The 27461-nt window shown below is 33.6% G+C and overlaps 1 protein-coding gene across 3 annotated transcripts in view; it reads left to right on the top strand.

Moving 5' to 3' along the window:
• Positions 1-2875: 2875 nt before the first annotated feature.
• Positions 2876-27461, top strand: part of LOC111044099 (zinc finger protein Gfi-1-like) — a 122675-nt gene continuing 98089 nt past the window's right edge. The window contains exons 1-2 of one of the 3 annotated variants that reach the window (XM_039423795.1): positions 2876-3395; positions 27041-27181. In XM_039423795.1, coding sequence (XP_039279729.1) covers positions 3251-3395; positions 27041-27181 — 286 coding nt within the window. In that variant the 5' untranslated portion in view covers positions 2876-3250. The remainder of the gene's footprint in view (positions 3396-27040; positions 27182-27461) is intronic. The other 2 variants (XM_039423794.1, XM_022329167.2) reach the window with 2 other exon arrangements.

A 27461-nucleotide genomic window follows, 5' to 3' on the forward strand; every position in this document is an offset into this window, starting at 1 on the left:
TCTAATGAATACAATACATACAATTTACATTAAATATAAAATTAGAGGAATATTATAGGTTATAATTGTAGAATTCGAAATCTAAGTTACAGTTGCAGTTGATGTACAACCAGTGAGTATTTCAAACTTTACTCACAATTACAAAATTCCAGAGATATAAATGATTGTATCAATAAAACAAAGAGTAGGAAGATACTCCATTTAGTATCACTTTCTTGTACATTAGGATATCGTCATACATCTCGGATGTAAGACTACAAAATTGAGTAAAATTCGATTTTAAAATAATTGAAAAATTAATTTAATTAATTGAATAATTGTTGAATCAGGGGTTGTTAACAAGTAAAATTATCGAAATAAAGACAATACAACACTACTATAAAATATTCATTACTCACCCTTGAATGTGTTTTCGACTGTTACTAATCCATAGCCTACAATAATAATAAAGTGCAGCAGTCAACCGCTCTGAATAAAATAAAATACTTCATAAATAAGCTATTGAAGAAAAGATAAGCGATCTAAAACTGATGGAATACATGATTCCCGATTATATAATTTTTGTCTCCAGGAGAGAATAAAAACTGTCTGGAAAAGACATTATTCAATCAGGCCAATAAATAATTAAGCTCAGAAAATAATGTCTGTTCTCTACAGAATCTAAAAGCGGTCTCCTGTTCAGGTCTCCAAGTCGACCGAATCAGGCTCAAAAATAGGTATCAGGGCTGGCAATGTAGCCTAAAGAAAATTACCAATTACAAAGGACGTTGTGGGGACGACAATAAATTTCCCTCAATAGAACGAGAAAGGAATACAACTAACAAAGACAGAATACAGGAAAATTCCCTAAATCAAAGTAGAAGACTCAGCAATAGAATGGACGTTCAACTGATTTTTTATGATGATTTTGCGTCTACAACAATTCTAAGTACTCTAGGAAAACGTTGGAAAACAACCGAGGAAATATTAGAATTTAATTAAGTAATGCTCGGAATGACATCATGAAACTACTACGATATCGTGAGAAAATCACAATGTTAATCCAGCACTCTAATAAAATTTTATCTTGGAAAAGTTATAATTTCGAAAAAAAATAAATTTCCGCACAGGATTATGTTTATTTAATATTTTTTCTTCCAAATCTTCCTATATTCCATCAATAATTTATAACTTATTATTCTTATTCATAGAACACCCTTCTATCTTGAAGAGCAATCGAATAACATTAGTTTACGGGATCGTGCATTACATGTATTTTTATTGGTAGTGTATTTATTAATAAGAACTCGTAATTCAACTACATGCTAGTTCCAGTGAGAGGAAGCTTCTTCCAATTGATAATACTGTACCGATTTTTATTTTCATACAATGCTATATACTCTATGATTTTGTGTAATATCCTCCCATTCCCTACAAAAACCAAGATTATATTTATCAGTAGGATTTTCAACCTCTAGCAGAGCTTATTTTCAATTCCTATTATATAAAATCCTCATAAGATGTAGATGATGCTTGAATGAAGAAATGTGAAAGAAAAATGTACTCTAAGAAAAGATATATACTGTTCGAGTATATGATATGAGTGACCTGATTCAAAATGATTTATGACAAGAGAACAATAATTGTAAACATAATTATTTTTTTTCTGATTCAGATTGACTCTTTCGGAAGAGATTTTCAGCTATTTTTTGAAACGAGTAGCCTTTTTTGAAGCGTCATTCTTTTCCATAAGAATTTCTCCAGTTTTGAATCAATAACCTGATAAAAAATTCACTTCCAGATGTTAGCATTTCGTTTGTCATTCATAATATCCAAATCCTGTAGTCGGGAAAGTGATGGGGATTATTATCTATCCATCTTTCAATAGTTAATATAATGTAAAATAGTACTTTTTGTGTTTAAATGTGGTACAAATCACTCCAAATTTTATTGGACATTCTTCAGATAGTAAGAACATTCACCTCACATCTATCACAAATAATATTAATTTATAAATTATTGAAAACATGGAGTACCCTTTTATTCAAAACATTTCAAACAACTAGTTTCGACCTTTGGCCATTTTCAATAATTTTTAATAAAGTAGTCATATTTATAATATCCATACACATTTATGGATATTTATAATATCCATACACATTTCTTATGATTTCTCAACAGGTTCCAACTTCCTCATCTCCGAATATTTCTTGATTGTTTTCATTGTTAATCCATGGTTCAATTCCAAATTCCAATAGGAAAAACGATGATAAGTATCAACCGTCATACTCAGATAATCAACCAATTGATCGACCTCTAAATAATACCTAACATTCAAACCCAATACTAGCTGTTCAAAGAATTTGTAAAATGGATCAATTAGCTTTTTGTCATGTGATGTTGTACGGAACAAAACTCATTGAAATCAAACCGCTTAAATATAAAATAATTTATAAATAAAGTTATTTAAGTAGAGTCATGGGAGCCTTTGAACAAATCCACCAATGGTATCATTTTACGGTGGTTTACTTCAATTGTTGAATTTTCATATCAATATTTTTTATTATTTAAAATAGAATTGCTTATTAGGAATCAGTATAGCAGGTTGTCATTTGTAAAATCTATTACATAAAAGACAATATCGATTTAAACATGAACAAACCTAATTCACATAATCTTTCAACTTAATTCTGTGAAACAATACTACCACAGAACATTATCTCGATCGTTGTGAATCAGTTAGTGAGGGGGATTTCAGAAGTTGATAGATAGAACTAGAGCACACATACAGACACACGTAACCTTGCTTGGTTGAGGTTTTGAGGTGAGTGAGCGTGTGGTTGTGTAGATCACAGTGGCAGTCTTTCGAGAGTTGTCATCAGTGTAGTAGGGGTTGTTTGTAGGAGAGGGTTGCCGCCCCAGTCACTGTTATCTCGGCGCGATGGGCGGGATTGGAGGCGGCGCCTGGCTGGCAGGGGGCAGTGGGAGCGGGGGCGGCGACTCACTCAGCCTCAGTCGCATTTCACGGCTTGGATTGCTTGCTCCTGCGGCACTCCTACTCCGAACATCTTTGCTTAAACAACACAGCACGCGATGCTAATTTTGGCTCTCTTATCACTACATCGCTTCCTTATCTCATCTATTTTTCCCTATCTGATGGGATGTCTCCAAACTAGAGTTCAATTTTAATCAATCCTTAAGTTTAAGTGAAATAGTTTTTCGCGCCATAGTTTTGAGCGGGTGAAATTGTTGTGAACTGTCGCTAACAGACATGGAAGTGACTTTGCCGACTCCGCTGGACTTCAGTCTCTCGATGAAAGGACGCACGTCGCCTTCCATGGGTGGACTTCTGACTGCCGGCCCTTCTGTCTCCACAAGCGCTTTTCGTGTTGTCACGCCTAAAGGAAAACATGACGGTAAGGCAATGAAAGTGATATCTCAGTTTTGTTATGCTAATCGTATTGGTGAGGAAAAATGTAAAAGATGATTGTACGCTCATGACATTTCAACAAAGTAATGTAATGTGTGACCATTATGTCTGATATTCATATGACTCATAGAAATTATATTGTATTAGCATGCTATAATTATCGGATATTAATAATAATTCCTCCACTATAAGTATGGATAACTCTGTTCTTCTGTAGATAAGTATGTTTGGTTCAATTGTTGTCATAATAAGTTTAGTTAGTCCTGATTATTGTAGAGCTTGTATAACTTTCCTTATGTTAAGGTATAACGTACCTCTTCATGACAAGGCCAGAGTGAGGTAAATCTCAAAAAACTTATTTATTTTCTATCACTCAATATACGATCAAAACCACATAATGGGAGGAGAAAGCAGGCATTGCGAAGCTAAGCTGTCAAACTGATAAACGTTTATTTTAGTAGTATAGAATATTGGAAAAAGTTTAACAAATTGAGGAAACGGGAATATGTGACTCCCGTAAAGCATCCCATTCAGATCGGAACTCACGATGAATGATAAAAGTTCGAAACATGATAATCAAAGAGAGAAATAACAGAATGTGGAACTCTCAACCTTGATAATTGAGAAAATATTCTGAACATTATCACCCGATTAGAAAATGGATTTTCTATGTTTTTCTTTTAATACGATTGCTGTAAAAGAATCATAAATGATGGAACTGAATCTAAACTCTGAGATTATTCTCAATTGAAGGATTCATATTAAGATTCAGATTCCTTTATTCAAGCTTTTAACAAAAGAAGATTCAACTTACGTTCTAGCGTTAAAGATAAAAATACCAGTTGCAGTAAAATAATATGGTGAATCATATTAAACCAAAGAGTTCTACAATGATATTGAGCAAGAAAAATGCGAAAGTTAAGGTACTACTGTAATGTTTCCACATGAAACAGTGAAGTTTGGACCATTAGAAGTCCATTCTCAGTGAGGGTATCGGGGATACCCTCCCTTTCAGCACTCAACCGTAGATAAAGAAAGTTGAAAATTCAAAGGAAATATTATGTCTAAGCGTAAAAATCACGACTAAAAATATCAATAAGTAAAATTCAAATGGTTTGGTTTGTAAAAAATCAATTAACATAAAAGAATGGATAATAATAAGGATAAAAATAAAGAAAACGTCAATTCCCAATAATGAGAAAATCGATATGATGTGAGGATGTATAGATAGGATGAGAGGATGAGAGTAATACTATTCTTACAATGAGAATGCGATTCAATAAATCGATCATAAACAGGAAAGATGATGATTATCTTGAGATGGGAAAGAGTGACAAATGAGCAATCTTCGGAAAAATATTGCTCTGTCACAAAGAAGGATCTTTTGAAAAACGTTAATTTTTGTAAAAATAACAAAACATACAGGCGATATCAGTTTTGTGATACAGTTCAAGATATGACTATAGTATGATCCAAGACATTGATGAGATTCAATGTGACCCTTTCATCCATGAAAATCATTTATATTAGATTTATCCTAATCAATCATGCACACGATATCATTTACTATAGTATTTTATTATCCGCCTTGGAAAATCGATAAGCGTTTTAGAGTTATGAGAAAATGGAACCGGATTGGAAACTCGCAGAGATATGAAAAAAGATCTTTTCCTACAGTTACCTTGAAAAGTGGCCATTCCTGCACTGATTACAGAACGCAAAGAATCACTTCTCCGCTCTAGTGCGGGAAAAAATTCTTCTGCACTCCAGATTTGCAACATGGCAACACAAAATAGTTGGTGGGTCATATGGAGGATTAGTGCACGAAACAAAAATTGAGTTGGTAACAATGACTGTGGTTAGATTTAGATAAGAATCATTTCAATGGCTACCCTACATTTATCATAAAATCCCAATCTAGAAATCCAAAACAAGAATAATGTTTATCTAAATCATAATTGAATAATAACTTCTCATCATTTTATAATAGATAATGTTTATTTTCTATTGACAGTAATAATTATTTCAAATCCAAGCAATGAGAAATGTAGCAAATACACATTTTGAAATTTGAATTTTCAGGTAAAATAATTACCGTTCAAAATCCATGTCAATAAAATTAATAAAATAACATTAGAATATACTACAATAAAATATTTTCTGTTGTCTATGTTATTTTATAAATATTTTTCAGTTTACTTATAGTATTTTTCGGTAATTCTAGTTAATCATAATTCTAAATATCTGAATACTGTTTTTAGCTGGATGAAATGTAGTTAGGTACGATTCTTCCCGCTAGGTCGCGCGCTTGTCGGTTCAGCCATTTTGCAGTCATCCCAACTAGCTGTTGGCGTGTATTTTGAATGCGAACTTTTTGTTTTATCTGTATTTTTTCTGATTCTTGAATGAATAAAAATGTGAACTTTGACTGAGAACTTTCAACTTCAATTGGATTATTAATTTTTAAATGAATTAAGGTTGTTATTAATAACAGCATCACACACACAAACATTTGATGGATTTCAGCCATCATTTTATCCATAATTACCCACTTTTCATATCCAATGGTAACTGTAGGAAAAATTAAATGTGAAATACGTGCGCAAAGTTCCTCTGCTGCACTCAAGAAGCCATTCGGCCCTCGCCTACGGCTCGGGCATAAACGTTTCTTTTGGTGCAGCAAACTGTCACTTTGCGCACTAGTTGCTCAAATAACTATTGAATGTCATTTCGAAAATAAACTTGAGTGTTGATAGGAAATGACATTGGGTAATACGGCAAGGCAGAACATCCGAAAGGATCTCTCTGCCGATGAAAGCCATATGAATAAATAAATAATTTCGAAAATGTAGAGAATATCTGGATTGATATCACCCTGAGGTGATATATTTTATTTTATCAAATCCTTTAAGATTCTATACGTTGGATGACAGAAGAAAGGCTCTGATATCATATATAATTCATCGGCTAGTGATTTGAAGAGGAGAAAATTGAAGGAAAAGACCGCAGCCTGAATAAGTGATCAAAAAATATAATAGATAATTTATTTAAGACAAAGTTGCCAGCAACATTTTTATAAAATATTCTTGAAAAAACATTTATCCATTATCTTCAATGAGGAGCGATTCCAGTATTCCAGTAAGAGTACTTTCTATATTCCAATTCAACAGCACTTCATCAGATTTCTTGATGATCTTGGTGATAAGTTGCACCAATCGGGATCTTGCGTCTCAAATCAGCATTGTATACTGAGCAATTCCTATTTGTTCTAAGTCAGCTCGAGGATTTTCTAGCATAAAATCTAGATCCATCCCCATTCCAACATGAATAATATAAACCATAAATGTAAATGGATTATTGGATCCATGCAATATTGTTTTCACTGGATCAGATCAAATGAAAATTCTTTAATGAAATTATTGCGAATCTTTTCCGAAAGTCGAAGTTCCATTCGAAATCCTACAATCTATTAGCTCATAAGTAATTTCCTTCCCTTGTACGCTTGAATATTCAAGGAACCTAGGCAATTGAGCAGAAATCGTATAGTTATTGAAATAATGGTGTAACGGGTTCATCCTATCATTATGCTATTCAGTGATTATGGCCAGATAATGTCATTTGTGCGCTCAATTATTGAGGGGATGACTCCGGTCACTCGATTTCAGAATTTAGGAAACCGTTTTTGCCTTACAAAACACTGGTTTCGGATTGAAGATCAAGTTAATATTCTATCAGATTTGTCAGTCTAATTGTCACCGTTAATCAATAGGGTTGGGTCTTTAATGAGAAGGCGACTTACTAGCTACTTAGCTTGAATGGTAGGTGGTGGTCGGAGTTCTATCATGCGATTGAAAGGGAGCGTTTTTGATAATGCTCGTTGAAAATTGGAATAATTTAGGAAGGGTGCATGCTAAGGTTGAACATCTTCTCACCCTGACTTTCTTCCATCTCCAATACACACGAATGGTGTTGTATCCATATCGTAACCATGAACATCATATCATCCATTGCAAATCAACCAACATTATTTTTTGATTGGATACGAATCCATTAAAAGAGTCTTTTTTCAAATTAAAGAGTTAATTTTCAGAGTGGAACTAGTCATTGTGTGCTGAACATAACCATTTATTCATTGAACTACATCTATAAACAGAACAAGTTTTAGGTTAGTACTTGATTTCCAATACATTATTGTAATGAATCTGAGTCATATGGTATGTGAATATAGTGTTGTGTGATTAGGACATACAAAGAGGATGAGAAATGAGAGGTGGCCCAAGAGGATACTGAATTGGGATCCACCTGGAAAAAGAAGAGAGGTAGGCCACCCGAACTGTGGAAAAAACAGGTATATACTTGTATGATGAATAGAAATCTGGTCCAGGGTAACTGGAATAATCGGAATAAATGGCGGATGGAATGAGAGAAACGGCTGGAGCTGTAGAATCATCTCGCTTATATATTTGAGGGCATGCAGTGTCCTGTCACTCCTGGAAAAGGAGAGTGTTACTCTACAGTACTTCAACCTTCCTCAATATTTTTTTCAAGCATGATTCGCATAGACATAATAATATGGAAATAGTTGTGTAAGGAGAATTGATTTAATATTCATGGTCATGAGTGGCAAAATAGCTTTTTTGAAATATGATTTAAAACATATTTCTCAAATTCCAGATTGAAATGGATAGTTGAAATATAACCAAACCTCAAATTTCTCTCGATATGTACCGTTCCCATCTTGTTTGAATTCTATTAAGAAACAATCAAAATCAGATTCATCACCTTCCAAAACAAGGAAGTAACACCAGTTACTAGTCAAAAAAGATGTTTTCCAGGTAGTTATCAACAAAGTGAATTGAAGGAGCAGCATCCTAATCCTCTCTAACCGATAATATTCAGTGAAGAAGTAGTAATACACGAGTGTGTTGTTCATAGTAGAGAGAGCTTCGATTACGTTTTAACAAAACAAGTCAAAATCAAGTCTCTGTCTGAAATTTATTTTTAAATTTGTTATACTAAAAATAGAACATGGCTTCGAATGGCCTACTTGTGATTGAAGTTTTCTGTCAAAATGATAAGAAAAACAATTTCTTTCACTTTTTGAAATTGAATATTTATTACATCTATCCAGTCAATCCATTGGCAGCCTGCTGAAAATTGCAAGCTAATGGGATGAACATATTTCTGTGTGCAAAAGTTCGAATTAATGTTATGAAAACTTGGTTCATTTTCCGCCTGTGGAAAACTAGTGGAATACGATGCATTCTGTGTATAGAAATTGAAATTAATTGAATCAAAAATGTGCTTGATAATTCATTCATTCATTTATTTTTTTTTCACAATTACAAATCATAATTAAAATATGATTGAGAGAAGACAACAGGCATAGCCCAGAACTGTCTTCTTCCGAATTTTTAGAAATAGAAGTTTCAAAAAAGAATGAGGTTGGATTTCACTTTTCACTTCAAAAAGTCCAATTTACACTTCAAAACTAATGATTAAACTAAAAATTTTAAATTTTGATATTTTAAAACTAATTAACAACAAAAATATCTGACTGGAATGTTGAGTAGACGCCTTCAATCACTACCTCCGTAAACGGAGAAAAACATGCTTCAATACGGTCAAGGTACCTAGAATAGATTCTAGGTACATTGAATACGGTTTTGAATACGCTGAGGTGATGCAATTCTTCTGTTTCCTCTTGTAAAATTATAGACCTTATAATTGAGAGAACTGCAAGAATTGAATTCAGTTCTCTAAAAATAAAATAATGTAGTCCTGTAATAAAATCAATCCAGATCAATCGGAACTGGGAAAAACAGAATTTTGTAACGACTACGTTTGATTTGATTAAAAGGAGGTTTTTGTTGACAGCGAAAAAAGCCACAAGGGACGCAGAGCTGGGTCTGGTGACAGGCACGGTCCATCCATAGACTGTTGAATATTCAATTATTTCATTTCGTTCATGATTGAAAACGCTAAATCACACGAGATCGCAAAAACCGAACGCTTCAACTGATTTGTTGCGAATTATTTACGCGCGACCGGCTCGACGCTCCATTTGTCATCCAGATTGTTTCAATACAATGCAGCGATTATCAAAATTGTGTTCATCGAACGGTCCTCATCCCAACAACCAATAGAAAAAAGCTTGAATCATCAAAATCCATTCCACATTCCTCTGGATTCTTTCACTTGATTCTAGAGTGTTCGTGTTGATTCACTGACGAGGATTGGGTGGCATTTCGAAAATGGAAAATCTCTTCACACATTGATGATAATCTATGAATATACTATGATATTAGGTGAACGTTCTTGGTAAGTTCACAATGAATAATTCATAAGACATTCCATTGAAAAAAATATGACTCATAAAGTTATGTTGGAACTTGGAATAATTGAATTAATATCCCACATTATATAGGTTATTATAATACTATGTGATCTCATTTTAAAAATATGATAGGATGAATTCTTCTATACCTCAGAAAATATCAACAGTTTTTTAGAGCCGAACATGTCATTCAACATGCTCCTACCTTCTCTCCTATTTTCACACAAAATTCTACAAATTTTACTGTATTATCAATAAATGGGGTTAATAGGTGAATAATCGTTCATGATTGCTCGTGGCATAAGCAAGTTCACTGCCACTGTTGTTAAATAATCAATGATAGAAGATTTTAAGCTCAAGTTCACGTTGCTCTACATACAAAGTCCTTTGTATTTTATCTCACTTCTAGATCTTGAACATGATTTTCTTAGTTCATTATAATTATTGGACTCTCCTCCTTTCGATTATTAGTGATGATTTCCCCAATAGATAACAGTTTGAAACGACAACGTTGGTGTTCAATGGTATAATATTCAACAGTGATGGGTTAAGGTTTCTCAATTGGCATGAACTCATACATTGGATTATAAGTTTACCATGAAAGAGACAATATAAAAATATTGGAAACATCCATTCAATTTTTCAAAGTATCACACATTTTTAAATGGAAATTTAAATGACTATATTTTCTATTGAGAAGGAAGGTGGTGCACAGAATGTTCCACTTCATGTGAAGTTACCAGTCAATATCACAATATTATACAATAGAATACTATCGTATGCAACTGCAAAATCTCAGTTGTAATTAGAATTAGCAGCAATGCTCAAGCACATGAATTACTTCAATCAGCTGTGAAAGTGAAGAGATGGAAGCTGCATGAGAGTTGGCGGCGGTCGGCGGTAGGTCTCTTCCAATCTCGACCAATTGAATTGGCTAATTACTTTGTTTACTGATCAATTTGCCGACTACTCGATTAAGCCTTTAACAATGCACTGCTGTGATGTTGGCCTCCTTTGCTCGGGACATTGAGACTCGCTCCAAAATTATTACTAGGCGCCGTCTCTAGAACTTAATTGTTGAGGAAACATTATCAGATTTGAATTAAATCTCAAATTGAATATTCTTTTATAATTTAATTTGGTTTGACGGAATGGAGCTATACAAAATTGATGTTTTGATTTACAGTAGAGAAATTGATGAAACTCTGTGGTAATTAGCTACTAAATTATTTTATAAGATGATAAAAGAGTACAACTTATCTGGCAATTGGATTGATTGAGCTTCAATTGGGTCTATATTCATAATTATGATCAATTGTGATTAATATATTATCAAACATACACAGGTTTGTATTTCATGAGCATACTTTGTCAACTGATAGAAATTATGGAATTTCAAGCCGGTTTCCGAACTCGGGATTTAGCTAAGTTCTAGACTTTAACCGGCTTCAAACTCTGGAGTCAGAAAATTGGTTTCCAGAGTCATGGCGTTAACGTAGTCGATGACTTAACTTGACTGAGCAAACACGTCAGTTATTATTTTTGAGTACATGAGTAGCCTAATAGCTGTCATAGAATACCTTGCTCTACACCAGCGATCTTCCTGTGCCAGAAATGATACTATTGCAACCTTTGCAGGATATATAGCTGTCTTATCAGCTGGAGAAACTAATAAGGAAGCTACAAGTAAAGCACAAGAAGCCATCAATAAAATAGAGAAATGAACTAGATCCTGGCGGATTAAGTTGAGTGAAAGCAAGTCCACACATGTTATTTTCACAAACAACTCAGAAGTTCCGTTTGCAAATGAAGCTAAGTATCTAGGAATGACACTAGATGCAAAACTGCGATGGAAGTCACACGTCAAGAAAAAAAAGAAGAATTAGATTTTAGATACTCACAAAATGTACCGGTTATTGGGGAGAAATTCAAGCCTTCCAACCTACAATAAATTACTATTGTATAGACAGATTCTTCGGTCTGTGTGTAGTTGTAAGGCATACACCTGTGGGGATGTGCAAGGAAAAGTGAAATAAACATCATTCAGAAATTTCAGAGCAAGGTATTGAGGAATGCTGTCAATGCTCCATACTTTGTCAGAAGCCCTCCTTTGTCTTCTCGGACCTCCACAGACACCTGCAGTTGGGAGCAGTCGATGTTAAGATCACAAAGGCTGCCACAAATCATGAATAGACTATATAAACATTAGAACATCCCAACTCTACCCCTCATTGAAAACACTGCTACATTGAGGAGACTGAAAAGGGAGAAGCCTGCAGATCTCGTGTAAATGAGATTTATCTTATGTAAGCATCGAAATGACTACCACAGTCAGTGTTACAAACTTAATATCGATTTTCCCGCACAGTTCCTCTATACTGTACTAGTAGGATACTCGTGCTTCGCTACGGAAATTAAATGATCAGATTATTTTTGTGAAATATTTATAACCTGAATCCTACCAAAGCCGTTATAGTCGTTTTTGAGATCCATCATACAAACAAAAATTGCTTGCTGAATATAACTTGAATAATTAATCAATATAGTCTCGTCACTGTCATAGACTTTTGTATCCGAAAAAGTGCTCTCCCTCGATGAAAATGTTATTATTTATAGGACCGTTTAAAGTTCCATTCAAATACATTTCTATAATACTTAGTTACTCAAAGATTGTTGTCAGTAAGTGTGATGATTAGTTGCGTTGCTATCACCTCAGTTTGAACAACACATTCAACTCTGTTGAAATATACATTCAACTGCGTATTTTAAAAATCAATTAAAAGTTAGCGATGCCTTATGGTGTCACCCAGCTGCTCTTATGCACTCATCTTGACATCAGGGAATATTTTTATTAAATCATGCAATGTTTTCAAATGATAATTATTGCTAAATGTTATAACCACAGCTGTTAATTTTCTCTCTTCCTCTCTTTAGTTTTCAACAAACGATGAAAATTTCTGTTTCAATAAGCTGCCACTTGGATGATCAATTTCTCCTCTCAAGTTATCTCAGAGATGAGACTCAGCTCTTTTGTATCACAGACCTACTATATTTTTCTAGGAGCATCTTATGATCTGCCCTCTATCGGTAATAAATAAAGGAATTAGGCCACAGCTTGGCATGAAAATTATTGAGTCTAATCATTTGAATTATTAATATTGATGTGTTGGAAGTGCTCTGTAGAATAGTAGACTAATTGCAGCGAATTTTGTGGAATATTGGGCGGGGCTTAAGAGTCGACCTCGACTTTATCCATTGGCAATTAATATTTCTCGTTGACAGTTATCAAATTAGCAGTGATCATGTTATTTTTGCTTTTGCTTGATGCAATTGAAAATAGAATTCCAAATCAAGTTTATTTGGAATTGGTTGACTCTGGTATCCATGGAACTCTTGCTTATTCTGGAATTTCTGGCATAGCCTATCGCTTGAGCTGGTTTACACAGAAATTATTGACAAAATGTTGATAACTTAATCCTTATGGATTCTATTAGATTGAACGGAACTCGACTCACACATGTGTTCATCAAATGTTTATATTTTGTTAATAACTTTGGTGTAAATGCAGCTTTACTCTTCCTTTCACTTATTCAAAAGTTTAAAAGCAGCACACCTACTGATTTTTCTTCCATGGAAGTCAATTTATATATGAGAGTCCATTCATAATAATTAGTCTAACTATCAGGATTGAAAATAATCTATCTTTTTTTTTAACTGGCACTAAATACCTGATTGAATGATCAAAAGTTCAACAGCTGAGTCATAATTTTGACACAGTCCCACACACATGAACTCGCTCACTCACTTCCATCATCAACAGACGACGAAATAATTATTATCAGCTGTTTTTCCGAGGATGAATAATAATTATCCTTTCAATGTCCTTCAGCGAGTTTTCCCAGGGATGAGACCTAGTGCAATCGAATTTTTATATTATAAACTTACTATGCTCTGAATTTCATGAGAATCGTTAGAGCCGTTTTCGAGATCCGGTAAAATACAAATATATAAACATCTAAATATCTAAACATCCAAACATCTGAACATCTGAACATATAAACAGAAATTGCTTGTTTTATAGTATAGGATGAAAGGGAATAGGACCAGCTGATGGAATAATATGTTTTTTTCGATATACTTTTTAGCTGATTTTGAAACATGAAAAAAGCAGGTCCAGTAGCTCAAAAGCCTGTTCAATTTCTATCATGGTTAGATTCCATGAGAACTAATCAGAGCAGGGGTTTTTTTTTGATAGAAGGCTTCTCTGATTGGTTCTTGTGGTATTTAGTCCGGGTTAGGAATTAACAGACAGGACAAATGGCTCTCTCAAGGCCATGGCTGCGTAGAAACATGAAGCAACAGAGGAACCAATACAACAGAAGCTGAAGAAATTAGTCGCATTTTTATCACGTCACAATAATCATCAATTCAACTACCATATGTTTGGAGAGATCGATTTTAAATTTATTTTGCTATCATCCGGTCACTTTCTGTATCTATTCTTCCAGATGTTCCATGAATACTGCAATGTTTTAAAATAAGATCGCTAAATTTGGTAACTCAACTACAGCTATTATAATATTTTTCACTTTCTCACGTTTTCAACAGAGTATGGAAACTTTTTTTGATCAGCTGCTACTTGAGGGACCAATAATCCTTTCTGAAAGAGCTTCAGCGATTTTTTCCAGAGTTGAGACCTGTTCCAAAATAATTTTTTTTATCGCAAACGTACTCTAGTCCTGATTTAATAAAAAAATGTTAGAGGCGTTTTCGAGATCCTTCAGACATATACATATCGGCAAACACACATATTAAAACAGAAATTGTTCGCTTAGTATAATTATTGACTTCAATGATTATGATTTCATTCAATGAGAGCTTATTTCACATAATAATAACAACGGGTATAAGAAGTGAAAATGTCAAACATAATTGAAATCGAAACTAATAACAGCTGGCATAAAAAGAAAAAAATGGCAATCATAATTTTGACATCGAAACAGTATCATAAATTATCTCCATTTGATCTGATGTAAACAAATTATAGTGAGATTCACATCAATGTGTCAGCATTATTTGAATTGGGATCATTGATGCTGTTAATGAGGTATACTGAAAGCTTCAATTGAATATCAACGAACTGTTATGCATATTCTCTAATATTTTTATCGAAAGCTACCTTCTATTTTCTTTGGTAACACAACCAATGTTTGGGAATTATTGATTCATGGGAAAAGCGCCTTACTTCTATGGAAGATATTTCAACATTAGGAAAAGCAACAACTGCTATTTGGCCGTTTCAATAAATAACCCCTTTCTTTCGTCAAGTTAAATTCTGGCAGAATTTCCTAATTCTTTGCACACAGATTCCACAACGGATACTTCTGAAGTTTTCAAAATATCCTCCATTCATCATACTGGATAATTAAAATTTCATCGAAATTGTTTAAGCTGTTCACGCGATCTGTCAGATATACAAACAAAATCAGTCTTGATAGAATAGGATCAATAATTCATAGAACTCCCGTCATAAAAGTTTGTTTTATGAAACATAATAATTATTTATACTCCCGGAAATAAATGAAAATATTTATTCTTATATTATATTCTAATATGTATAAATCTGATTACCCTTTTTAAAATTATTCAACACGACATGTTTCAGCTATAAATAATGCCATTATCAAGTGATTGGAAAATAAATAATAATATAATATTCTCAGGAATAGCTTTGATTAAAATAGCAGTGCCCAATAAATTTTTCCGCGATGAATGCATTTCAATCTTCAACTTGGTGTCAACCTAACAAAGTTAACTCAACTTAATGCCAACCTGACATAATTATTTATTTGGTTACCAGTTAACTGTTTCGAAGAGGTGCTCTCTTTAGATAATAGTTCTATATTAACATAAATGGTACGGACATTTCAATTATAATTGAGAGATTGGAATAAGAAGAATATACATGCTAAAAGACGAACTTTGAACCCTTAAAAACCACCCTTAGAGTTAAAATATCGCCAAAAGATTTCTTAGTGAGCATCTAGGACTTATAAGGACCCTTAAAAACCACCCTTAGAGTTAAAATATCGCCAAAAGATTTCTTAGTGAGCACCTAGGACTTATATATTTCAAGTTTTGTTGCAATCCGTCCAGTAGTTTTCCAGAAATCGTGATCAGTGAGTCAGTGAGTCAGTGAATCAGTGATATAAGAATTTTAAAAGTATAGATGAGCTACTAACCAAGGTACCTAGAATACAAGGTACTGGCCACGCGCATCTCGATCTTTTAATGGTCAGAGTCAGATGATCGGTGTGACGTAATTGGTGCTCTAAATATCTGTTCTTCCCATTTTTTCAATGATTAATTCAGCAACATTGTATGTCTTCTCCTCAAAAAATCAATAACATTCAAGTCCTACGATTCATACCATATTTATCTTATATTTTTCTGGAGATTCAATACTTTTGGACGGCTGGATCTTTCAGAATGATCGATTTTGTAAGAGCCTGCACATCGAATACCTGTTGCTCTCTTATTGAAAATTAACATGCTTTCCTTTGACACAATCCTTTATTTTGTCTGTGTAGTACTGTATATTATATGTAGAACCAATAGAACATCATTTCTTGCCTAATCCCTTAGGAGGATCTCTTTTTTCAGGAAAATTATGGCTTTCATATTATACTTGATCAGGAAATAGTTTTCTGGTTGAATCTCTCTAATTGGAAACTACCACAAAATAAAAGGGCGAATATATAATAGAGCATGCATACCGCGTGGGGAATTCTCAATAATTGAGAATTGTATTGAATACTTGCTCTCGTATTGTTAAACACAATCATATTTATCATTTATTATTTGTAAGAGGAATTCTCAATTTATACTTGTTCTCTTATCGTAAAACTCTCATTCTTTATTTATTTGTGACAGGGTAGATCAACTCTTCATGATCCAATAATAATGTATTTAATGAAAATGAATCATACATTAAAAAGTATACGTATGCATATGAATTCATACTATAAGTATCCTACAATATATTCCTTCTAATAAACTTGATAATTCTATAAGACAAGTGATTGGTTGAATGCCTGTTTGAAAGACTACGAATAGATGACAATCTCTTCTACCAACTCGGAGGGCATTTCTATTCTAGAAATTGACTCTCATACACTAGAAACAGGATAATGTGTGGTGAATTCCAATTCTTTTCAATCTCCACATTATCTTCCTATAGCCGGAGAGATAATAGTTGGGCATATTTAAAGATATTTTTTCAAATTGTAATTTATTCAGTTTATGAAGCATTTATGATGTGAGTGTTATACTATCACCCCATACTTTCTATTGCGGCTTTCTACCACATAAAGTGTGAGTGATGTATATGTGATAAAAATTATGTTTCTGGATTGTGCCTTGGTCACTGAGTAGAAATTATTTTGAATCCTAAGTTCTTTATCGAAAATTCAATTGAAATTTGATTGTTGATCAATTCAATTGAAATTTGATTGTTGATCAATCCAATTGTTTGTTTATAACAAACAAAATCATCAAATATCATAATATAATATCACAAGGAAGGAAAGTGGTGCGCTTACCATCTCCATCTATTGATCATCCACATTCTCCTTCCAAATCACTGATAGAATGCCCTGCACTAACAGCCTTCATTCTCTGAAACCGCTCTTGATTCCACTTTTATCGAATAAATATCAGCTTTTCCTCTATATGTCTTCTGCATTGAGATTGGTATTAGAATCAATTTTGAAAGGATAGATATTGGTTGAGTTTGCAGAAGAATATCACAATAAACAAAGGAAACAGCTTGAATGTGTACTACGTAATAAATAACGAGGAAGCTCAAGAACTATTGAAGTATTCAAGCCAAGCCTAATTATTATGATGATGGAACAGTGATTGAAAAAATATATCATTTTATCATTCAAAGTATTACTAGGAGAGATAGGCTACATTTAGTACCTTTTTTCAACTTATTAATTGTTGGGATATTAAAACTTCAAATAAAACACCTCTAGTGGAAAACCTTTGAAGTCATTCATATTTTCAAATTTTGCTAAATTGAATCTATTTATTCCTTCTACGAGTATCCCTTCTCGTAGCATCAGATGAGAGTTCTCTATCTCCAAACCGGTATGCCCTTGTATTATCGAGCATTCTGGAAGATCTAGGAGTTCAAAAGTGATGAATTTCTGAGAAAAATTGAAGATAGATATTGTATAAATCGTAGGATGTCGATGGGACTTAAAAGTTATGTACTTTTTTAGAAAAAGACTTACAAAGTAGCTCAAGAAAAATAAAAATAAATATTGTATATATGACCGTAACACACATCCATCACCTGGTTGAAGTATGTTTAGATATGTGTAGATAATTTTTTCCCAAAGATACCTTGAAAAGTGACCATTTCTGCACTGATTGCAGGCCGCAAAAAATTACTTTTCCGCTCTAGTGCGCAAAGTATTACTTTGCGTACTCCAGATTTGCAGCATGACAACGCAAAATAGTTAGTAGGTTATATAGAGCACCAGTGCAGGAAAATCAAAATTGAGTTGGTAACACTGAATGTGGTCCACGTTATAATATTCAATTCAATTCAATTCAATTTATTTCACCAAAACACAAAAACAGTACAAAGATGACAATCAGAAAAAAAACAATAATTATTATTCTAAATATCTATATCATCTATCTGAAAATACGGCTGGAGGTGAAGAACTACTGGCATAAGTGAAACACTTGTTCGCCAGTAGGAGTAGAGACTTAACTGTTTCTAAATCTTAAGCTGATAATTTAAAATGGAATCTTTTCATTCAAACAATGGTAAATATATTTGAAATAAATGCTATTAATTGTGAATTAATCCCGACAATAATGAATAGTTTTGAAAGCTGAAAAATTTTTTGAACTCATAAAATATTAAGATGGAAATAATAGTAGTGAAGTATCCAGTTTTTAATATTTATTGGTACAAACTTGATAGGTACACCGATGAGCTCGTTCGGGATGCAGTTTACAATCTTTGGAGCGATGTATACCAGCTGCTTACAAATAACCGTTAAATTCGAATCATAAGTAACATATCTATGTAGATTGTATCTTGTTCTATGAGTTACATTGATTCTTGAAAATGAGCTTCTATGTTTATTGAAATATTTGAATATGCTAAGCACATAGAGTTGACGGATTGACATGACTCACAGTTAACTGAATGCAATTTTTGAAGGGAACAATAAGGGTTTATTTAATATGGTTTTTATGATCATTTTCTGTATAATGAATAGTGGTAACAAAAGAGTGTCATAAGTACCTCCCCAAACCGCCAAGCCATAATTTAATAGAGATTGTACAATTGCAAAATAAAGCATTCTCAACTTTGATAAATCAAGTATCGACCTCAACTTATAAAAATTATAGGAGACAAACCATAGTTTATGGCATAGGTATTCAATATGCCTTCTCCAATTGAATCCCTTCTCCAATCGAATCCCTCCTCGATTATCAAACCCAAATATTTTATTTGACTAGTCCTTTCAATCTCAGGACATCTACAGGGAGAATCGTCTAATAAATTACAATTTGAATGCAATTTAAGTGTACAATTTGTCTCTCCATGTCCAGAAATATTTCTTGAAAAGGCGATATATTTTGTTTTTTCAATATTTAAGCTTAGGGAGTTAACATCTAACCATTCCTTCAGAGTGGAGATGCCTCTAGAGGCGGCTCCATAGACTCTCTGCCAGGTGCTCTCTCCAAACAACAGCACAGTATCGTCAGCAAATGAGGATACCACACCTCCATTCAGATCTAATCTAAGTATCTCATTTACATAAAGAAGGAATAAGATTGGTGATAAAACTGTTCCCTGAGGGAGACCGTAACCGGAGAGAGGTAGATCACTCACACAGTCATCAAGTGTAAGAATTTGTGATCTATGTGCAAGGTAGCTCTGGAACAATCTCAGAGTTGTACCTCTGATTCCTGCTCGATCCAGTTTATTTAGTAGTTGGTTGTGAGCCACAGTATCGAAAGCCTTGGCTAGATCAAGGAAAACGGCAAGAGTTTTCTTTCCCTTATTTAACAAATCTGCCACAGAATTTGAGAAATGGATTCGAGCATCATCAGTACATTTATTTTTTTGAAATCCAAATTGGTGGTCTTCTATTATCCCATGCAAGTCAAAGAATTCAATAATTTGAAATTTTATCACTTTCTCCATTATTTTCGTTGATGAACTAAGCAAACTGATTGGTCTATAGTTCTCAGTGAGTTTTCTATCACCTGATTTGAATAGAGGTTTGATTTTGACGACCTTGAACAATTGTGGAAAAACTCCTTCGCGAAAACATTTATTTATAATTGATGTGAAAGGATAGGCAATGAAATCGGCTACTATTTTTAAAGATTTACTATTTATACCATCAATACCTGGACATGTATTATTTTTTAGACTGAGTATGGCATTTTTTATTTACCGGTTGCAAGACAAAAGAGTCGGTCAATCTCGAGTTATTTTTCTTATATTTGAATTCATAAACGAACTGGCTGGTATATTTAGGTATCCTACCAGCATAAGTTTTACCAACATTGACAAAGTATTCATTTAATTCATGTGCATTTAATTTTATTTCATTTTCTTTCCTTTTCCTATCTAGTAGTTCATTTATGTAAGACCATAATTTTTTTGCACACACATTTTTTATTCCCACAATCGTTAATTTTAGTTTTATAATAATCATCCTTTGTACGATTCAGTAGGTTCCTATATGTCCTGAATTTATTTTTCAAGTTAGTATTGAAAGGTTCCTTTTTTAGTTGCTTGGCAATTTTATCTCTTTCATTAATAGACTCTATCAAGCCCAGCGTGATCCATGGTTTCAGTGGTTTTTTCTTATGATTATTTTTTTTTCATATTTAGAGATATGTATATAATTTGTAAGAGTATTAACAAACCTCTCAACCATAGAACCATAGAATCAACAGAATCATCATTGTTCAGAAATTCCCATTTTTCGTGCAGTAAGAATGATTTAAGTTTATTATAATCAATCATAGTAATTATATTTGTCTGTGAGACGGGAGTGTGAGGCAATTTACTGTTCAGATTTATATGAAGAGTGGTAGCAAAGTGATCAGTGATATTTAATTTAAAGACATTAGCTATTTTTGGTTCGATAGAATGTGTAGAATTCTTGAAGAATATTATGATCAATTAAAGATTGACTATTATCCACTTTTCTAGTCGGAATATTAATTAAAGAATTAAAACCATTTCCATTCATAACATTCAGATACTGGGATGTACAGCGATCAGTGCTCAAAATATCGATATTAATATCACCTGCAAAAACTACATTACGATTATTCGGAAGAGATTCAAGATAGTTATTCAACACTCGGATAAAATTATCTGTGTTGCTGTTCGGAGACCTATAGACTGCGATAACTTGTATTATCAAATCATTACCTAGTTCAACAATAACACTCAGTGCGTTAGCTTCTATCAACTCACAATCTAAAACTGTGAAATTATATTTTTTGTTGATATACATGCAAAGACTATCGCATTTATTAAGTTTACTGGGCTGGTTTAGCAAATTTTAGCCATCTATATAAAAATTAATAGGCTTATCGCCAGAATACCAAGTTTCAGTTAGAATTATTATATCGAATGAGACTTTGAAATTATTAAGACACACTATGAATTCATTAAAGTTCTTATAAATACTACGAATGTTCATTTGTATAATGTTCATATAGTTAGCTGGACTTGTTTCTTCATCAGTGAGTAAATCATAATTCACATCTTCAATTTCTCCCGTCATGAAAACGTCATCACTCAGAATGTTACATAACTCGTTGAAAGAGTTCATACTAAATAAAAAATCTTATTCTAAAAGCTCCGGAGAAGTCTTATTCAACCCGGTCCTCTGAAGACTATTCGTTTTTCCGAGTTTCATCGCCATTACCAATTTCGAGAAGATCATTCACGGTCCGAATTCTTAGTGCTCTAGTATTTTCCTGTTTCCGTATGTAAACCTTTCCATCTCTTGACCATGCAAATTTGAATTTTTTCTTCTTAGTGAACTGTTTTGCCTCGTATAGGAGTTTCTTATAGTAGGGAGATAAATTTTCATTCAAGTAAACTGGTTTATCAGGCAGATTTCTATTTATGTTGATGGTTCGAAGATTAGCTTTAGGGTCGTTTTTAGATTTTTTCAATTCCTCACGAAAAACTTTATAACACTTCATCCAATTATTCTTTATTTCTCTAGTGCGAAATGATACAATTAAAGAAGGAATTTCTTTATTCCCTGCTGGAAGTCGATGAGCGGCGTTAATATCTGTTTGCTGATGGCTGATTTTAAGAGCTTTAGCTGTTGATGCGATGATTTCATGAATATTTTCATTGTGCGTTGAAGGAATACCATGAATTTCGATATTGTTCCTTCGCGAGTATTGCTCCAATTCACAGACTCTTGATTCCATGTCACTTAGTTTCATCTGAAGTGGAGCATTCATCTTTTTCAATTCAAGATGTTCATTATTTAAAGTTTCCATGGCTTTAGTATAGTCATCAATTTTTGACGAAAACATTTCCACTGATTTTCCAAATTCTTTCATATTATCATTAATCGTATTAAGTTCATCTTTAAGAGATTGTACTACATGATTCACACTACTTTTTATTTCCTCTCTAATTAGATTTTTAATTTCTGATAATAGTTGTTCAGGGAAGTCAGAAATCTTTTCCATTTTCTCGGGAACTCGTTTAACACTTGACTTACAAACCGCACACCTCCACTTTAGTCGATTTTCTTTGGATAACTTTTTGAAATTTGTTTCACTTATACCAGTACAGCCGTAGTAAAATAAACACTTGCAGTCTGAACAGCAAAGCGATAGCTGTTCTTCAGTAACACTATTATCACAATTCAAGCACGCACAATTTTGCATTCTAGCAAACGAATTTGTAAGACCAAACGAATGACTAGCTATTAGAAATACTACTTATCTTTCACGATAACAGAGAAACCGAAAAGACGTTCGTTCGGCTCGGTAGTAGAGCTTCTACGGAAATATGGCAGTGGAGAACGGCGTTGCCTTTCCATTATGTGCCTTCATTAATTTAATTTTATTATTCAATATTTTAAATAGATTAAGGTTTTTATTCATAATAAAATTACACAGAAAAACATTCGATGGATTTCAGGGAATTTCACCCATAATTACCCACTTTCCATATTCAATGGTAACTGTAGGAAAAATGTAATGTGAAATACGTGCGCATAGTTCGTTTGCTGCACTCAAGAAACCATTATTCCGTGAACGTAATTATTTAGTAAACGTTTCTTTCGGTTCAGCAAACTCTCACTTCGCGCACTAGTTGCACAAATGACTATTCCTGAATTAAGAGTGCACTCCTGAAGGATTAAAGATGTTGAACCGGCAAGATGTTCTACTGATTCTATGTAATAAACAGTAGGCTACACAGAAGAGAGGTTCAGAATCAAGGTTTTTGGGAGAAATAATATTATACTCTAATTATTAATGTTTTCACGTTTTCAATTCCTCATTGAATGATCGATTTATCAAAATTATTTGCATTGAGTAATTGAGTTACAAAAGAGCCAGGGAAAGCATGTTAATTTTCAATAAGAGAGCAACAGGTATTCGATGTGCAGGCTCTTACTAAATCGATCATTCTGAAAGATCCAGCCGTCCAAAGATATTGAATTTCTAAAAAAATTGAAGATAAATATTGTATAAATCGTAGGGAATGTCGATGGAAGTTGAAAGTTATGTACTTTTCAAGAAAAAGACTAACAAAGCTGCTTAATTTAACATCGAAAAGATAGGAAGAATAGACTTTTAGAGCACCAATGACGTCACACCGACCAGCTGGTTTGAATTCTAGGTACATTGCTACTAACGATTCTGCATTGTCATGCTGCAAATCTGGAGTACACAAAGTACCTACTTTGCGCATTAGTGCGGAAAAGTCATTCTTTGCAGCCTGCAATCAGTGCAGAAATGGTCACTTTTCAAGGTATCTGTAGGAAAACATAATTTACATCTTTTACATCAACAAACTTATATTGGTTGAGATATAAATTTGCGGTTTTCGCCTTTCATTTTCTCTTGGAACATTTTATCGTGATCATGTATCACATGGCAACCTTCTCATTTAAAAATATAAATTTTCAATTTCTAATAGGATCCTCAATGAAATCCAGGGTCAAATTATTCTTGTAAAAAGCTGTTTTTTGAATTCTCACCGACTCTGTACAATTGAAAGTTGCGAGTTTCAAAAATTACTATACAACAGTTCATTAGCGAGTTCTTGAAAACGGCTTTAACGATTTTGATGAAATTTGCAATATAAGAAGTTTTTGATATAAAAATTCGATTGCACATAGTTTCATTCCGGGGAAAAATCACTGTTGGACATGAAAAGGATAATAATTATTCAACCTTGGAAAAACAGATGATAATTATTCATCCTTGAAAAACAGATGATAATTTCGTCGTCTGTCGATAATGGAAGATGCGAGTGCCTGGGTGGGAGTGAGGCACGAATTATGTTCAGCTATTGAACTATTTCAATCAATCAGCGGATCTCACGAGAAGTATTATCTGGCAATATATAGATAAATCAACATTATCTGATTTGTTGACATGACCAACGACATGATTTTTTTAAGATCCATTATCTCATTTAAATGAAAGTACCTATATCAACATTTTAAAAGTTAATAATTATTTTACAGTTCCAAGTGATTAGTGAGTGCTATTTTGTAATTAAACTTAGTTTGTAAAAAAAACTAAATTCGAACTCTTCTGTTTTCAAAGGTTTGGACTTTAAATTTGACTCAAATTCAAAAGTGTATGGAACATAACCTACTTTTTGGACTACCGTATTTATAATGTATACATAAAAATACGGGGAAGAGACCTTCCCCAATCAATTGAAAGAATTGTGTTCTGTGTATCAATAAATTAATATATAAAAATAAACCATGCTTTTATTCTCCTATGCTTTTGTACTCCGGAGCGAAGCTCAGTGCCCCGATCTCTACTATAATAAACACAGAAGACCGAAACAAAAACTTGCTGCGCTTGCGCATCAATACAACGCATTTTTATTTGCAAATCATTATTAGCCAAATAGCAACAACAAAATATTGTGAATCTCACTCATGTTCACTGCGTTGAGTCCTGTACTCAAAATAGGTCTAGAACTTGATAGATCCTTTCGTTTAGAAGATTAATCTGTGTCTCAGAAAGATGATTTAGATCCGAGGGCTTATTTCAGTCCTCGTATCAACTCTGTAAGTCCAGAACTTATATAGAGTGGGTGAAAAGTCTAAGAACAGCTCAATAACAAAACAAAAACACAAAGGTAATTTGAAGGTGGGTGTGATTGGGGATCCTTCTCAAATTGAAAATTCTACTTTGCTATGATTTTAAAAATCTTATCCGCCATCTTGGATCCGCCATATTGAATACAACTTTATCATTTTAAATAGGAAGGTTGATGTGATCGAAGATATTCACATTATTAATCAATACCACTTATGTATTTCATTTCTGATTTGCATGTTATTGATTAATATTGTTCTCAATCTTCCAAACGGTTTGAGATATCGATATGCGGTTCTCGTCATTCTGTTTTTCTTGAAATTCTGTATCGAAATCCACCTTTTTATGACTTCTCATGACCACCTTCTTATTTGAAAAAGTAAAGTTACATTCAATATGGCGGACCAGATTTTTAAACTCATAGTAAAGTAGAATTTTCAATTTGAGTAGGATCCCCAATCACACCCACCGTCAAATTACCTTTGTGTATGAGATATTAAGCCGTTCTCAGACATTTCACAAGCCCTGTGGATCCCAAGCTCAGGAACCGTGCCCTTTTATTTCTATTCTCTCTACAAAATAGAATTATAACTTGAATGCCCTTATGGAATATTCCTTATAGATTACTCAAGTACTGGAATAAACCGCAAAACTGATTCAAATAGATTATGGAATTAAGTAAATAATAATATAAAGTACTCAAATATATTTGAAATACGCCAAATATTCTGGTGTGTATGAAGATTCAGAGAACCCGGATATGACCTGATCGGATTGAAAGCTCTTCAATTAGGATTTCCCATCCAATTTTATTGCGATTGAATTGATCAGACCTATCAGAATTATTTGTAGCATACTTCGTCGAACATAAAGCCTGGATAATGCGCTCTTGGGATTGGAAGCTGTACGATCCGGATTTCTGTGTGCTGTCGACGGATTTTCCTCGTCTTTCGAAGCCGTAAATACTGTTCTTGATAGAAATAGTACTCAAGCGTTTGCAGGGGGAGGAGAGAAATCTTATGAGAGATGTAGTACGCATTGGAAGGAATAGGGTCGCTGCAGGTGATGGAGACTAGAGATCTTGAGAGATGGTGAACGGGAGATAGACGAAGGAAAAATGATGAGGAGGGAAAGATCTGGACGTCTGAATAATTAAACAAGGGAAAAGCTCAGCTTAAACCACTTATTTTTATTACTGTTATCATCGGACCGAATCCGATATATTTCTATTAAGCTTCCACCCCCCACTTGGAGCTCATCCTCTCAGCCTCATCTGGGTTCTCCCCCGTTGGTTTGCAGCCTTAACGGCTATCGCCTCCATCCAGGCTTTTACTGCCTGCCGGGAGACTCGTTCTCAGAACAGATCGAAAAATCTGTTTTCCATTAAGAATCACTGACGCTTTCGAGGTAGCCCTGTAAAATATGGGTGGATTCAACTAAAATATTATCTGAGAATGACGATAAATTTTCAGTTCGGAATCAATTTTTATCAGAACAAAAATCTCTTTCAGAGGAAGAAGTCTTACCTGTGAACTAGGATCTTATTTTTTTCAATGAAGGGGATTCTGAAGTCAACTGAGAGTAATACGTTGCTAATTAAAAAACTCCGGGTCTAAGATCATTATGGATCTAAATCATAATTGAGATTGAAATTAAACTTATTAGCAGAAGCGGCTTGAACAGCTGTCATTGATTGTATCGCTCCAAATGACATTTGATTTTTCCGATTGAATAGTTAAAACAATGAAATACCAAAATCTTGAAGATGGGCATGAAGGATATGATTTGATGAGGAATGTTATTAATTTAAGAATAATACGATTTCAAATGATCTCTTGTAATTGAATATCGCGAGATTCGATTTGAACATTTTTCAGATTTTCTTATGAGTGTAAAATTTTGTTTGCCAGCAGGAGATGGTGAACCAAGACAAATGGGACCTTTCTGTGGTAGGTTATGGGGTGCATTGCCTCTCAGGTCGGGTGACTTTCTTCCGATGCTACCCACCATGTATCAGCCACCCACCAGTCTTGCAAATAAATCCCCATCGGGTAAGTGATCATCGATCTATCAAATCTATAACATTTAGTTTATGAATTATGGAAATCACGAAACTAACGTGGATCATTGTGTTTGAGATTTTCTATGGATCATGAATATTGAGAATTATTCCAGTGCTGATTATTGAATGGTTCTGGAGGTTTAGCGATGTGGGAGAGCTACAACCAAAATTGTCAATAGAGTCATATTTCCTTACAGAGAATACAATACTGTCCCAAAAGTACGAATGAGAAGAAAAAAATCAGTTATAATATCAGAATAAATTCAAGA

This window comes from Nilaparvata lugens, chromosome 3, assembly GCF_014356525.2.
Source record: "Nilaparvata lugens isolate BPH chromosome 3, ASM1435652v1, whole genome shotgun sequence".
NCBI classification, from domain to species: domain Eukaryota; kingdom Metazoa; phylum Arthropoda; class Insecta; order Hemiptera; family Delphacidae; genus Nilaparvata; species Nilaparvata lugens.